The 13,965-nt window shown below is 39.1% G+C and overlaps 1 protein-coding gene across 4 annotated transcripts in view; it reads right to left on the minus strand.

The window, feature by feature from the left end:
- The window catches only part of CHD1 (chromodomain helicase DNA binding protein 1), a 57,141-nt gene that overhangs the window by 29,789 nt on the left and 13,387 nt on the right, over positions 1 to 13,965 (minus strand). For all 4 annotated transcript variants that reach the window (XM_064439642.1, XM_064439643.1, XM_064439640.1 and 1 more), the window contains 6 exons: positions 7,498 to 7,702; positions 6,366 to 6,470; positions 4,987 to 5,054; positions 2,662 to 2,811; positions 2,107 to 2,378; positions 385 to 610 (listed from right to left, as the gene is read on the minus strand). In XM_064439642.1, coding sequence (XP_064295712.1) covers positions 385 to 610; positions 2,107 to 2,378; positions 2,662 to 2,811; positions 4,987 to 5,054; positions 6,366 to 6,470; positions 7,498 to 7,702 — 1,026 coding nt within the window. The remainder of the gene's footprint in view (positions 1 to 384; positions 611 to 2,106; positions 2,379 to 2,661; positions 2,812 to 4,986; positions 5,055 to 6,365; positions 6,471 to 7,497; positions 7,703 to 13,965) is intronic.

Here is a 13,965-nt window from a genome sequence, read left to right on the forward strand (position 1 = left end):
GAACCTCAGGTTTAAGCCAAGAAAACTGAATTCTTTGAAGTAATCTGAAATGGTTAATACACCAAGAAAAAATTCCACAGTAATTCATGAAGAACTCTGATCAAAGTGCAATGATAAAATTCATAAAGTTAAAATTTATTATTTATTTTTAGTCAATACCCATCTTCTTAAAACTTCATATATAACACACACCCACTAAAATCAGGTTCAGAAGATTATCCCTACAGGAACATGTTAAGGAGGCTTCAACTTTTAAAGTTTTTGTCTTCCTGTTGTATAGACACTTGAAGTTATGCACTTAAGAGGTAATAAGTCTCAGAAACACAAAAGAACATCTACAGTATTACGAAATCAGGATCGTGAAGTCTACATAAAAATATTCACCATCGTTTTGTTTCCTGATCCTTTTTCTTATAGTTGTCCAGCTTCTTCATTCCTTTAACATTTTGTTGCTTCAGTGTTTCTTCAGTTTCCCAAGTGTTATGGATGTGTGACCAACCTTTCCATTTAATAAGATACTGTATTTCTCCTGGCTCCTTTGACTTCTCAAACCCAGCATTTGGGTCACCATCTGCCTCAACGGCATAGATGGTGGTTGCAGCACCTGTGGCTGAGGAAGAAACCACATCATAAGCCTTAAGTGTGTATTGCCACAGGTTAACCAGTAAGAAATGTGGTGTAGAAAGCAATTAGTGATACCTTTATATGGCCATATACTTGACTAGTATCTACAGCTCTCATGTCATTACTCTTAACGTATCTGTCATACTTGTTCAAATAACACATGCAGAAGTAGTCAAAAGAGAATCAAAAAGGGGACCAAAACTTCTTATCTTTTCTTACAAGAATTTTCTTTGCATTCCTAGTTTTCACAGTGATAATCGGGGAATACTCCACTAACGCTGCCTGTTGTCTTCTCTGTTGTATTACTCTCATCTCTGAGCACACAAAAGACATCTGATGTTATGCTTGGTCAGCCTTGAGACATCAATAATGTACTACTAGGGTTACCATATATCTACTTCTTCCTAGACAGTTTTTACTACTTCTTCTGCCTTTGTTATCTTACCTGCGAAAATTTGTAATTAAGTACAGTCTGTATCACAGCTGAAGGATACTAGCAGCAGGAAACGGGCTCATTTCTGTGAGGATAGTCAGGTAAGGAAGTAAGCCCAGCAAGCTGCAAGGGCCAGATAAAGCAACAGAGAATGCCAACAGCAAAAGACAGCACAAGCATCAACAACATCTTGGCAGGAACAATATAAGAGCTTAGTTCCAAAGGCTTTGAACACAGCAACCGGCACTACACACTGGAGCAGGATATGCTAGAATTTGGGACAGCATGAGAGAAGAAAGTTGAGAGGAAGAAGAGTGCAGGTTCTGAGGTGGGTCAGAAACTTGGGTATAACAGAGAAAGGTAGCTCTGAAGTGCAAGGGGCCCAGGGTTTGACACTGTGTGTGTGTGTGTGTGTATGTGTGTGTTAATGTTTCTTTTTATAATTAGAATCCTAATTTGCAGACTAAAGCACGGAAGCAGAACTGCTATATACTGCATCCCATTAATCCTGGAAATATGACATGCCTACCACTATTCACAAAATAAGAGTACACATGCAAGTGCAACACTGAAATTTTAGATGCATTTCGTAGTCATTCTAGACACCGCACAGTATTCAGACAATTTGTACAGCAGTTACTGAAATAACAACTTCAGTGGTTCAGCCTTGCAAACCCCATCTTTCAGCCTCTCCTATCTCTTTGCCACTGTATATAATCTCCACTGATAAAGTATCACTAAACTGTGCAAACAGTAGTGTAACAATATGGTATGCAGTTAGGCAATACAGAGCTATCTTCCACTTCATTTTTATTTTCTACTTAGGTATGCAATTCTTCTACATTTTACTTTGCAACACTTAGAAGGGACTTTAAAAAGGAACATCCTTGTGAATATGACATACAAAACAACATGACTTTTTGGTAACTTTAAAATTATTGCTGTTTAAAAACCTCGCAGGTGACCTACAGCTGAGAATATTTGCTGAAGTTGCACCACAATGCACTCCAGGACGTTAAGAACGTGGACAACAACAAAAACAAAAATACCTCCTTTTCGGCCAACTCTACTATCCATGAACTTCTCTATAGTTTCAAATTCATCTTCTTCAGTCTGTGGGACATCTTCTCCACAAACTTCCAGCAAATCATCAGAATCTGTCTTGGTTTCTTCAGCTTCTTTGTAACTAACATTGACTGTTGCCTGGCGACGAGATCCTCTTTTATCATAATCATCATCATCTTCCTCCTCCTCGTCCTCTGATGAATCAAGTTGCCTCTTTTTCGGTCCTGCGCTCTTTTTCCCACTTTTTGGCTTAATTCTTGAAGACAATAAGATATGACACAACAATGATGTTTCAACAGGGACAACTATAAATCCTCTGTATTGCCTTCTGAGTACATGTATTTTATGAATGTTAAGTTACATCAGACAGGAAAAGGTATTCACCAGAAAGCATTAGTATATTTAGATCCTGTGTAGCTTTAAAAACAGTTCACTGTTTTTAATAGGCATTAATGTTTTCATTCACATGTGCAGTAGCAGTAAATACTCAGTTGCTTATTAGAAATAGTACCAGAGTATCCAAATACATGACTTCTTACCTGCTTGGAGGTTTCCGGCTTTTGACCTTGTTTTTTGGCTCATAGTCAGACTCACTCTCTTCACAACTGCTTTTCTCCCTGTCTTCTTCTGATTCCGAATCAGAACCAGTTCCCGATACTGACCCTGATCCCGACATTTGCCAGTCTTCACTGTACATATTGAAAGACAAAAGAGTAGCTTACATTGTTGGGTTGTTTTGTTTTTTAAATCAGGTATTCATCCACAGGGTATCTACAGTAATTTCAATATTCTTCACAGAAATAAAAATCTCCTAACCGTTATTTCAGCTGATGAGACAGAAAATTGTCATAAGTCACAGATAAGTAAAAATGCCCAATGGCTCCAAAGGCAGTTGGACTAAGTTTTCTGTTATCAAGATGTAGATTTAAAATCCAAAATAAAACAAAGATTTTGATTTCTATATAAATTTCAGCATGAAAAAACGAGTTACCATGACATTAAGAAGCCAAAGCACTTAGTAAGTCTAACTGGAAAGATACATATTTATCAGAATTTACACATGCTCAGATCATAAAGCCCTGGTACGCTATATTCTGGCAAATCCCATATTGTCTAATGCTTATGGTGCCTGTGGCCCATGTGAAGAATTCGCAACTTTGGCACAGGAATCAAAAAATAATAGGGGCAGATCTGAGAAACACCCAGAAAAAATGAATTGCAGTAACCTGCAAGTGGCACTGCTTCCCCAAAGCTCCCACTGAGCTCCTAGATGAGTGCTTCACAACCAGGCAAGATACTATCAGTAAGACACTTGTGACTGAGCAGCAGGATCTCCTTGTTCCTGCTTAACTGAGATCATCTACTTTGCAACAAGAAAGATGTAGCCACTGATGAAGAGTATCTTGCTTCAAACTCTGACTTTATACAGGAAATTTTAATAACTTCATGAAATAAAAAGAAGAAAAACAAGTCTGGTATGCATTATTGAAATATTGCTAAATCTTTATACTATCATCAGGTTTAGGTTTACTTGACCAAGGTGTCAAAAGAGTAGTAATGTTCATCAAAGCTGGAATATTACCAAGAAATCTCTTCCTTAAATTTCCAATCAGGAAGCCTAGATATTAGTACTTTGACCCCTCTCTTCTCTCTTTCCTGTCTTCCCAGACATTGGGTCCTGGAGAAAATTACATTCCCATTGTTCCAGTCATCCAAGAGAAATACATGTGTCTATTGTACAGACGGCATATGGCCAATGGTACATAATGTCTTATTAAAATACCTTTTCCACAAGCAATAAATTAAAAAATAGTAACAACAAATCCATGACCTGTATTTATTTGGAACAGAAAAATATTTGTAAAATAGAAATACACAGAAACAGATACAAAGCACCATCCTCTAAGGCTTGATCATGTACCAAGTTACACATGAGATATCTCTGATCTGCATGTCAGGTAAAAACTGCAGACATACTTGTTCAGAGAGTGACAGGACAAAAATTCAAGCACTGGATATATGAAGTGATTTGGTTATGGGTTCCTAAACTTAAATATCCTTCCTGTAACAGTGTATGCTATTAGATGAAATCAAATCCTTAACTAACAAAAGACTGCGAATAACAGCTCATTGCTAAGAAAGTACCATTTTGCACAGTTGGTGCTTTTCCTTTGTGCCTTTTTTTTTTCCCCAACTACCATTTCTTTAAGATATTATACTGGCAACCCTGGACACTGAGGTGATTCACTAATTGGGAGAGGTGGAATGACAGAACAGTTCAATTTCTATACACCATTCATAAAGAACACACTTCACTGCCTCTCACTGCCACAGTAACAAGGTACAATCCTTTTCACAAACTTTTTGAGGTATCACTTGGAGCTTATTTTCAGTTAAAATCCTTTGCTAGTCAATAATTAATTACTGTCGGAACTACAGTGGCTTTCAAACATGTCAGAGGGGAAAAAACAAAAAGAAACAAAAAAAACCAAACAAAAAGAAACTAAGGGATTCTAACTTGAATTTGTTGTGAGACAACCTACTTAAATAGCTTTCCAGTTCTACAAAAATCTTTAGGGAGAGCCTTCTGCTCCATAATAAACTGCAACAAAGCATTTTAAAAATAAAAGCACTTCTGAATGTTTTTGAACAATACTGCAGACTCTCTACCCAGAAATTATTCTGATATAGACGTCCCTGTGAGAGTTTATTTTAAATATTCCAAAATGTTTATCAAAACTGGAAACACAATATCAAGATGACTTAAAAAGAGAACTTAAGCATTTCCAGTGTGGAGAAATGAAACATGAATTATGAGCATATGTCACTATAACAAATTATGTGATATTATGAAAATATCTTACTCTCTATGTTTTTTCTTCTTGGTTTCACTGGATGAGTCATCTGCAGAATCTTCAGTACTTGATGAGTCCTGCAGGTGAAGAAAAAAAATCAATTCATTATCACAAAAAGAATGAAGTACTTCTAACATTAAAAAGATAAATCAACTTCCACTTTCAAACCAGAGGCCTATTATTCATGTTTTACCCTCTTCATCCCCACAGTGTAGCTGTTAATACAGAACAAGGTAAGGACTGCTATCGTCTTTGTATTTATCCATCTATCAATACATTTTTCCAGCACAACTCTAGAGAACATCACAAAAAAACTGTCTTAAAAAAATAACCATTTTGCCTACATAAAAACAGTCATGGTTTAAGCTGCCCCAAATTAATCAAGATGATGGTTCTATTAAAATCCTAATTAAAATCTCCTACCCTCAGGCACTTTTTCACTTTCCATATTCTTTCACATTTAAACACCAGTTTAAGAAAGTTTTGAGAATAGCATGTTTCTTCTTTCTCTATGCTTGAAGAAAAAAAAAGAACCATCTTAAAATTAGATTTTCCTAAAATCAATCTCATCAATATTAAATTCAGATTTATATTAAGTTTTATCCTGAAAAACATCTTTCAGAAAAACAGTACTTAACAGCAGCTGTAAATTAATGTGTTAACGACAGTTGATAAGTTCTGTGTTTAAGTTTTAACGATGAGCTGCTAAACCAAACAAAAACTGAAATCCGTACACAGGAGTGTGACTACACTGCACAGTTTTTGAAATGAAGGAAAGTCTGCTTTATAAATAGATTCCATTTCATAGTAACTGGTGCCTTTAGAAGATGTTCTTACACACAGTCAACACAAAGTCAACTTTCTGTAGCCTACGATTTAGGTTTTAAAATGCCAAGAATACAGGTGTCACTTTTAAAATTAGAGAATTCTTTTTTAGTAACTGTTACAAAATTTGCAGAAATAGGGTTTTCTAATCCATACAGAATTACTGAAAACCACAGCAGCTACTTTTACACAGAAACAAATTGAAAAACTATTTCAGCATTTTTAACTGTCTATACAAAACTTGAGATGACAAAAATACAATGCAAGTCAGTATGGTGTGGCTTGAAAGTTCTGTCCATACATCAAAGAGTATCTAGCTAAAAATACCACAGAATTGAGGCTGCTATAATTCTGGCATAACTCACTTGAAAACAAGTTAACTAGACATATTTTTAGTTTCCTTTATAAAAATTTCAGTTATTTGAATGTTGCTTTTATAGACTAAACCCAGACTTTCATGTACACTTTGAGTGCATAACTTGGCTCTACATGATTTTATTCTAACATATTAGAAAACGAGATGGACATGTTTGTATTTTAAAAATATAAATTATGTTATTCACCTCTTCTGAACCACTGTCTGATGAGACTGCCTTTTGTTGTTGCTGTTGCTTCTTCAGCACTGCTGATCTTTGCACAGCAAATATACTTGGACTAGACTTCCAAAACTGAACAAAAATGTAAATGAAAGAGTCAGTTAAACATACTGAAAGTCTCCAGTTTACCATATATTTACTTTTCCTGAGTAGCATCACTATTAAGACTGGCCTTAAATTCTATCAATTAAAAAAATTCACTACAAAATACTGCATATACTAATAACATCAGATAGCTTTTTAAAGTAGTAAAATTTCTGCAGAACAGAACGTTATATAAGAATTGTCAGGACAATTCCTACAGCATGGTTAACAGTAGTTGTGTAGGTATCGTGAAGGTAAAGCATTTATGAAGTACATATTTTAACTGATGCAGATAATTCCTTTCTGACCACTTAGCTGATATGTTTTTCTTTCATAGAGCAATACTGAAGAACTTGAGCAGAAACATAACAGAGAATCCTTAACAGTCTTCAATTCTTGTGGAAGCTAATATATGACTACCTTTCATATATATGGTCTACCACTTCAATTAAGTCCATGTAACACAGGAAAGTGCAGGTAATTTTGGCTCACTGGATTTAAGAGACTTCTAAACACTGGTTTTTCCTGAATTTAGCTGACTTATTGGTAAAAGAGCCAACTGTATGTAAGCTTGAATTTTTTTTATTTTTTTTTTTTTACACAATCATTTATTAATACAAGGAAACTAAGCATTGGAGAAACAGTGTAAAAAATAGATTTTCAGAAATAACATTATGTGTGCTTTTGTCTTCCATAAATTCCAGTAAATTAGTGCATGCTTCTGCATTATGAAATTTAAGTAAGCATTTAAGTCAAAATACTTACAAATGTGAGAAGTTTCAATGTGTCTACTCAAGTGCTTTTTAATGAGAAACTCAGCCCAATGTTTAATACAGACAAGCACATGCATTCACTAACCCAACCAAGTTAAAATCTAACTAAAACCACTTCGTTACCTCTTTTTGGGTTTTTTATTTTAAATAAAAACTGCTCTTGAAACAAAGTGCACAGAATGATTTTTAAAAGATTTTTTCCCCCACAAAGGATTTATTTATATGTGTTCTTTTTTTTTTACCTCAGATCCATCAACTTTCGCCAGTTTAGCTTGACTTTGTTTCTTCTCTCTAGATGTGTCAGACTCTGATTCTGACTGACTGCCTGAGTCTGAACCAGAGTCAGAGTCACTGCTGCCTGACTGGCTGCTGCTTCCGTCACTACTGCTTCCAGAGCTTGAACCAGATCCAGAACCCGACGCTGACCCAGAATCATCATCTGATCGGCTGCAATGAGAATTTAATAGGATATTACACACTTGCCAAGGCAACAGGATTAAAATAAAAATATCGCCTTAGTTTCACCTATAAATCAATTGTTAGGTTCGAACAGACAAATGGGTAGCACACAAATGGATGCAGTTGATTAAATAAAGTTAAAAATAAATAAGAAATGAGAATTGAGAGTGTAATGAGATACTTTTTGTGAAGCCTAAAAAAAGCAAGCTAAAGCAAGAATTTTCAAATTAATATCGAAGAGTCAAGCAAAGGAAATAAAAGTTGTAGAAATGTTTCTTACCCATGCACACTTTCCATCCCCATCCCCTCCAAAATACTTGTTTAGCTCCAACAAACGCCACATACACATACACACCTCTTAACTGTTAAGTCTATTCCACAAAGACCTGTCCAACTAAAATATAAAAGACTGTTTTCAGTGTTTATAGATCAGTAGTGCTCCTTAAAAAAAAAAATGTAGAAGCACATCTCTCTAAAAAAAGCTACACAGACCATGTTTTTCTGTTAAAATAACAGCAGTAAAATTCCCCATGTAGACAACCCTGAATTTGTTACTGATGGTATGACTTGTCCAAGCATCTTCCTTGGCACATGCTTGAGCTACCAGATAATTCCACCTGTACATCCATTTTATACCAGATTTAACATACTGAGAAAGCACAATACTTAAAGATAAATATTTATTTTAGGACCATTCAAAAACTTAGAAACATTTCGTTTTCTAAAAAAACTTCACGAAGTATCCAAGTTAAAACTTTAATAAGATTCCTCATCAGGTTAATACTACCATATTTCAAAGACAACATGAGTAAAAACATTGCATTCACACCACCACAGAGCAAAATAATTTCAAATTTTGTACACAGTGGCTGCAAATCCTTAAAAAACAGAGCAAACATGAAGCCAGAATCGATAATGATAAAGCCAAAACCTGGTATCAAAACCTAGCCTATCTCTGCCAGCGCAATCCATCTGGCTGACAGTCAGCTAGAGGTAGGGAGTGGGGGAGAGGGCAGCTTGATCATCCTCTGCCCTAAACATACGAAACTGACATTTTAAAACCACAAAACAAAGCAAAATCGCTCCTCTTTCTGCTTTTGCTAACACCAACAAAACTGTACCAGTAGACAAGAAATGAAGCTATTCAGAGACAGACTCCTGTAGACTGCACCTCAACCAGCCATCTGCATCTGCTGACTTTGAAAGAAAGAGACAGGAACAGACCACAGTAAAGCTTCCTTGTTCTGAAGGGGGAGATATCGAGAAACACGCTGCTGCTGGCTTTCCCTGCACATGCTGCGAGGAAAACTGGGACGTAACAAGGCTGCTCCCAAACTTCATATTTCTGTCATCAAAGGCTTACTTCAGGCATGGTACTACTACACTAATCTCACTCACCAAAAAAGCAGGGCACTAGCTACAGAATATGACCAGAGTTTAAACTGTTTACCAGAAATTAACAGCACTCTATCACAATATTCCAAATACATTTTAATTCTGATAGCTGTCTTGTACACAAATGTTACCTTACTTTTAATGCTGGGTAAATCAGAACATTATAAAACAACTGAATTTCTCAGCATAGGAAAGTGCCATAAGTAAGTGTCAGGAGAACTATGGAAGTCAACACTAACCATAAATGAAGAGAAAGAGAAGAATATTCAGCATGGAGAAACCTTGAGCCACAAGTAAATACCAGCCAGACAAGTCCCAGTGACAAAAAGCCACAGAAAATGTCTAAATCCTACCTAACCTTGGAGGAGGGAAACAGAATCAAATACTTCCATGCAGGACAAGGCTTGCTCAAAGAGGGCAATAATAATGTGGATTACCAAATCTAAAACAGATGCAAAACACTAAGCCATAAGGATGGTAATTAAGTTAGTTTTCCATATAGCAGTAAAATATTTCATACACACTAATATAGTGCTAACCATAAGTTCAAATGTATATAGAGGTAGAAGCAACCAAAACAAAGTACCTCTTTTCTAAGTTAGCATGCCAACATTGTAAGAAACATGCAAACCAGCTAGAGGAGAGAATGGTGGAGACACCAATGGGAAAAAAAAAAAACCAAAAAAAACACACAGGAAAAAACCTCCAGTTTACTAAGATAAGTAAGCAAAAGTCACAACTGTCAGATTTAGAATTAATGGGAAATTGTAAGCAGCCTGATGTTCTTCAACAGAGGAATTAAGTGGTGGTAAGTTCATATACAAAGTCATTGAGATACAAAAAAACCCCTACTAGTTGCTCTGCGGTTGGATGCAAAAACCCAACTATTTCCAAATCTTTTCCTTTATTAAGAGATCAGCTAGCTATCATCTAAGGTCTCCGTTAAGTAATACCAACATAAAATATTCTTTAGTCAGACAGAACACACAGAGTCCTTACCTTGCCAACTAGCTCTCAACAAAGCTGGGAGTCTGGGAATGAACTCCCATTAGGCTTATGAGCAGGACTAGCAGAGTAACAGCTATTTCATAAACCCTGCTTCTCACACTAAATTGGCCTGATTTCGGCAAGAGCAGGCTAATACAACCCAACTACATATCATCTAACAGTATGTGCTGGTTTTGACTGGGAAAGAGGTAATTTTCTTTATAGTAGCTACTATAGGACTATGTTTTTAATTTGTGCTGGAAATAGTGTTGATAGAGATATTTTTGTTATTGCTGAGTAGTGCTTACAGAGTCAAGGCCTTTTCTGCTTCTCACCCCACCCCACCAGCGAGTAGGCTGGGGGTGCACAAGAAACTGGGAGAGGACACAGGACAGCTGACCATAGGTATATTCCATACCATATGACATCACGCTCAGCATATAAAGCTGGGAGAAGAATAAGGAAGGGGGGACATTCGGTGTTAAGGCAATTGTCTTCCCAAGTAACTGTTAAGCATGATGAAGCCTTGTTTTCCTGAAGACGGCTGAACACTTGCTTGCTGATGGGAAGCAGTGAAGGTTTTGCTTTACCTATTAAAGAGTTCTCTCACTTTTACCCTTCTGATTCCCCCATCCCACCGGGTGGGAGTGAGCAAGGGGCTGTGTGATGCTTAGTTACTGGCTAGGTTACATGACTAACATCTGAAAGAGTAAAAATGTTAAAGTCAATATTCAACCATGTTACTAATAAATACAGGACTGCAGAACAAATCTGCAGGTAGAAGTAAAAGGGATGGGGAGAGAAAGAAAGGAAATTACAAGAAAGAACAACAAACAAATAATTATGTACACAACAACTGGTTTAGGGCTGCCTTAAGATGGTATGTATGAAGGACAATGCAGGACCACTACTGTAGACTAACAGCTAACTGGTACATAGAAAAAAACCAGAAAAATAAAATTTAAATGCCATAGCATCAATAACATCTTTATTATTCCACAGTGTTAAATCAGCACAAGGAGATGGAAAAAGACAAACTGAGTAGCACCAAGTAATTTTAAATCTAGGGGAACGGCAAGGAGTGTAGCTTGTAGGTTGCAGCGAGTGCCCAGACCCTTCTCCTAGTGTAAAGGTAAGTACCTGCATAAGGTGTGCACAGGTTGATGATCTGTTGCTTCTGATGGCCAAGTTGCAGGAAACGGTGTGGAGTATTAGCAGAACCAAGGTGGAGATAGATAAGTGGTTTCAGAACCACATGCCTGTAGCAGACATCACTGAGAAGGAGGCACCTTGGACCCTGGTGACCCACCAAAGTAGGACTCTGCTTCAGTCTCCACCCTCCACCATCACTACCAACAACAGATAGGAAGCTTTAACAGCTGTGGACGCCCACAAGCAAGATCTGCAATGTGCAACTGTAACAGCAGCACAGAGCGGATTCCGTAAGAGATGAGTGCCCATAGTGAGTGGGTGACTCTCTGTTAAAAGGCACTGAGATGCCCATCTGCCGACCTGACAGGGAATCATGAAAGGTTTGCCCCCTTCCAGGCGCTAAGATCCGAGACACCACTGAGATGGTGCCACAGCTTGTCAAGAGCACAGGTTACTATCCACTGCTACTCTTCCATGTGGGCACACATGATGCTGAAAGCCAGAGCCTGTGCAGAACCAAGGAAGACTATAAATCTCTGGGGGAGCAAGTGAAAAATATTGGTGCCCAAGTTATCTTCTCTATTTTAACAGCTGGAGAAAAATGGGCAGACAATAACAGGCGAGTAATGCAGATCAACTCCTGGTTACATAGCTGGTGTCAAAGTGAAGCTTCTGGCTTTTGTGACAACAGGATGTTCTTCACAACCATAGGCTGCTATGGAGGGGTGGAATCTACCTGTCTAGAAGGGGCAAGGGAATATTTGGCAGCAGGCTGGCCAACTTGGCTTTAAACTGAAGGACTCATGGGGGAGGGGGCGGTAGTCCACAGTGGCAATGCTAGTGCCATCACATCCAATGGGGGAATAAGCCAGGCCGATCAGAGCAGTGACAAAGGTGCCTTAGCTGCCTCATGAGATGACAGTCAGAAGACCAACCACATCAAGGGTGTGCATGGCTAGAGTGGGTCCTTGTGTGGCACCCCTCCAGGGAAACGTGTGTGCTCAAGTACCTCTCTGAAATGCCTGTACACCAATGCAGGATGAACTAGAGATGTGTATGCAGTCACAGGGCCACAATCTGATCACAATTACAGAGACATGGTGGGATAGCTTGCATGACTGGAATGCTGTCATGGATGGCTACGTACTTTTTAGGAAAGACAGGCCTGCAAGGCAGGGTGTGGGAGTTGCTGCAATGTATCAAGCTCTGCCTAGGGGTGGAGGAATAACAAGTCAAGAGCTCATGGGTAAAAACTAAGGGACAGGCAAACATGGGTGACACTGTTGTGGGTGTTTGCTACAGGCCATCTGATCAGGAAGAGGAAGGCCACAAGGCCCTCTACAAACAGCTGGAAGCAGGCTCACAATTACAGGCCCTGCTTCTTGTGGGGACTTCAACCACCCTGGTATTTGCTGGAAAAGAAACATAGAAAGACACGCACAATCCAGGAGGTTCCTGCAGAGCATCAAGGATAGCTGTTTCACACAGGTGGTGGAAGAGCCAATGAGGCAAGGTGTGCTGCTGGACCTTATCCTAACAAACAAGGAAGGGCTGGTTGAGGATGTGAGGGTTTGGGGGTAGCCTTGGCTGCAGTGACCATGAGATGGTGGAGTTTAGGATCCTGAGTAGTAGAAGCAGGGTGACAAGTAGGATTACAACCCTGGACTTCAAGAGAGCCTCGTCAAAGACCTGCTAGGAGGAATCCCACGGGCTAGGGCTCTGGAAGGCAGAGGGGTCCAAGAGAGCTGGTCAGTATTCAAGCACCACTTCCTCCAAGCTCAAGATCAGTGCATCTCTAGGAGGAAGAAGTCAAGCAAAGGAGCCAGGAGCCCTGCATGGATGAGCAAAGAGTTTCTAGAGAAACTCAAATTGAAGAAGGACGTTCACAGTATGTGGAAAAAAGGGACTGGCCACTTGGGAGGAATATAGGAATGTTGTCAGGGTATGCAGAGATGCAGTGAGGAAGGCCAAGGCTCAGCTGGAACTCAGTTTGGCAAGGGATGTCAAGGATAACAAGGTCTTCAAATACATCAGTAGTAAAAGAAAGACTGGGGAAAACACAGGCCTCCTGCCAAACGAGGTGGGTGCCCTGGTGACACAGGATGCCCCCAGAAGAGAGACAAAAAATCTGGAGAAAGGAGGACTTCCCCTTGGTTGAAGAGGATTGGGTCAGAGATCACTTAGGCAAACTGGATCCTCACAAATCCATGGGCCCCGATGGGAAGCACCCATGAGTGCTGAAGGAGCTGGCAGATGTTCCTGATGAGCTACTGTCCATCACCTTTGAAAGGACACAGGGGGCAGGAGAGGTGCTCGAGGACTGGAGGGTAGCCAGTGTCACTCCAGTCTTCAGAAAGGGCAAGAAGGAGGACTCGAGAAACTATACGCCAGTCAGCCTCACCTCCATCCCCACAAAGGTGATGGAACAGTTCATTCTGGAGGTCATCTCCAGGCACGTAGAGGACAAGAAGGTTATCAGAAGTAGTCAACATAGATTCACCAAGGGGAGATCATGCTTGACCAACCTGGTAGCCTTCTATGATGGCGTGACTGGCTGTGTAGATGAAGGGAGAGCAGTTGATATTTTTTACCTCAACTTCAGCACGGCTTTTGATACCATCGTCCATAATGTTTTCATAGGTAAGCTTAGGAAGTGCAGGTTAGGTGAGTGGACAATGAGATGGACTGAGAGCTGGCTGAACAGCAGCACTCAGAGG

This window comes from Phalacrocorax carbo, chromosome Z (genome assembly GCF_963921805.1).
Source record: "Phalacrocorax carbo chromosome Z, bPhaCar2.1, whole genome shotgun sequence".
Lineage (NCBI taxonomy): Eukaryota > Metazoa > Chordata > Aves > Suliformes > Phalacrocoracidae > Phalacrocorax > Phalacrocorax carbo.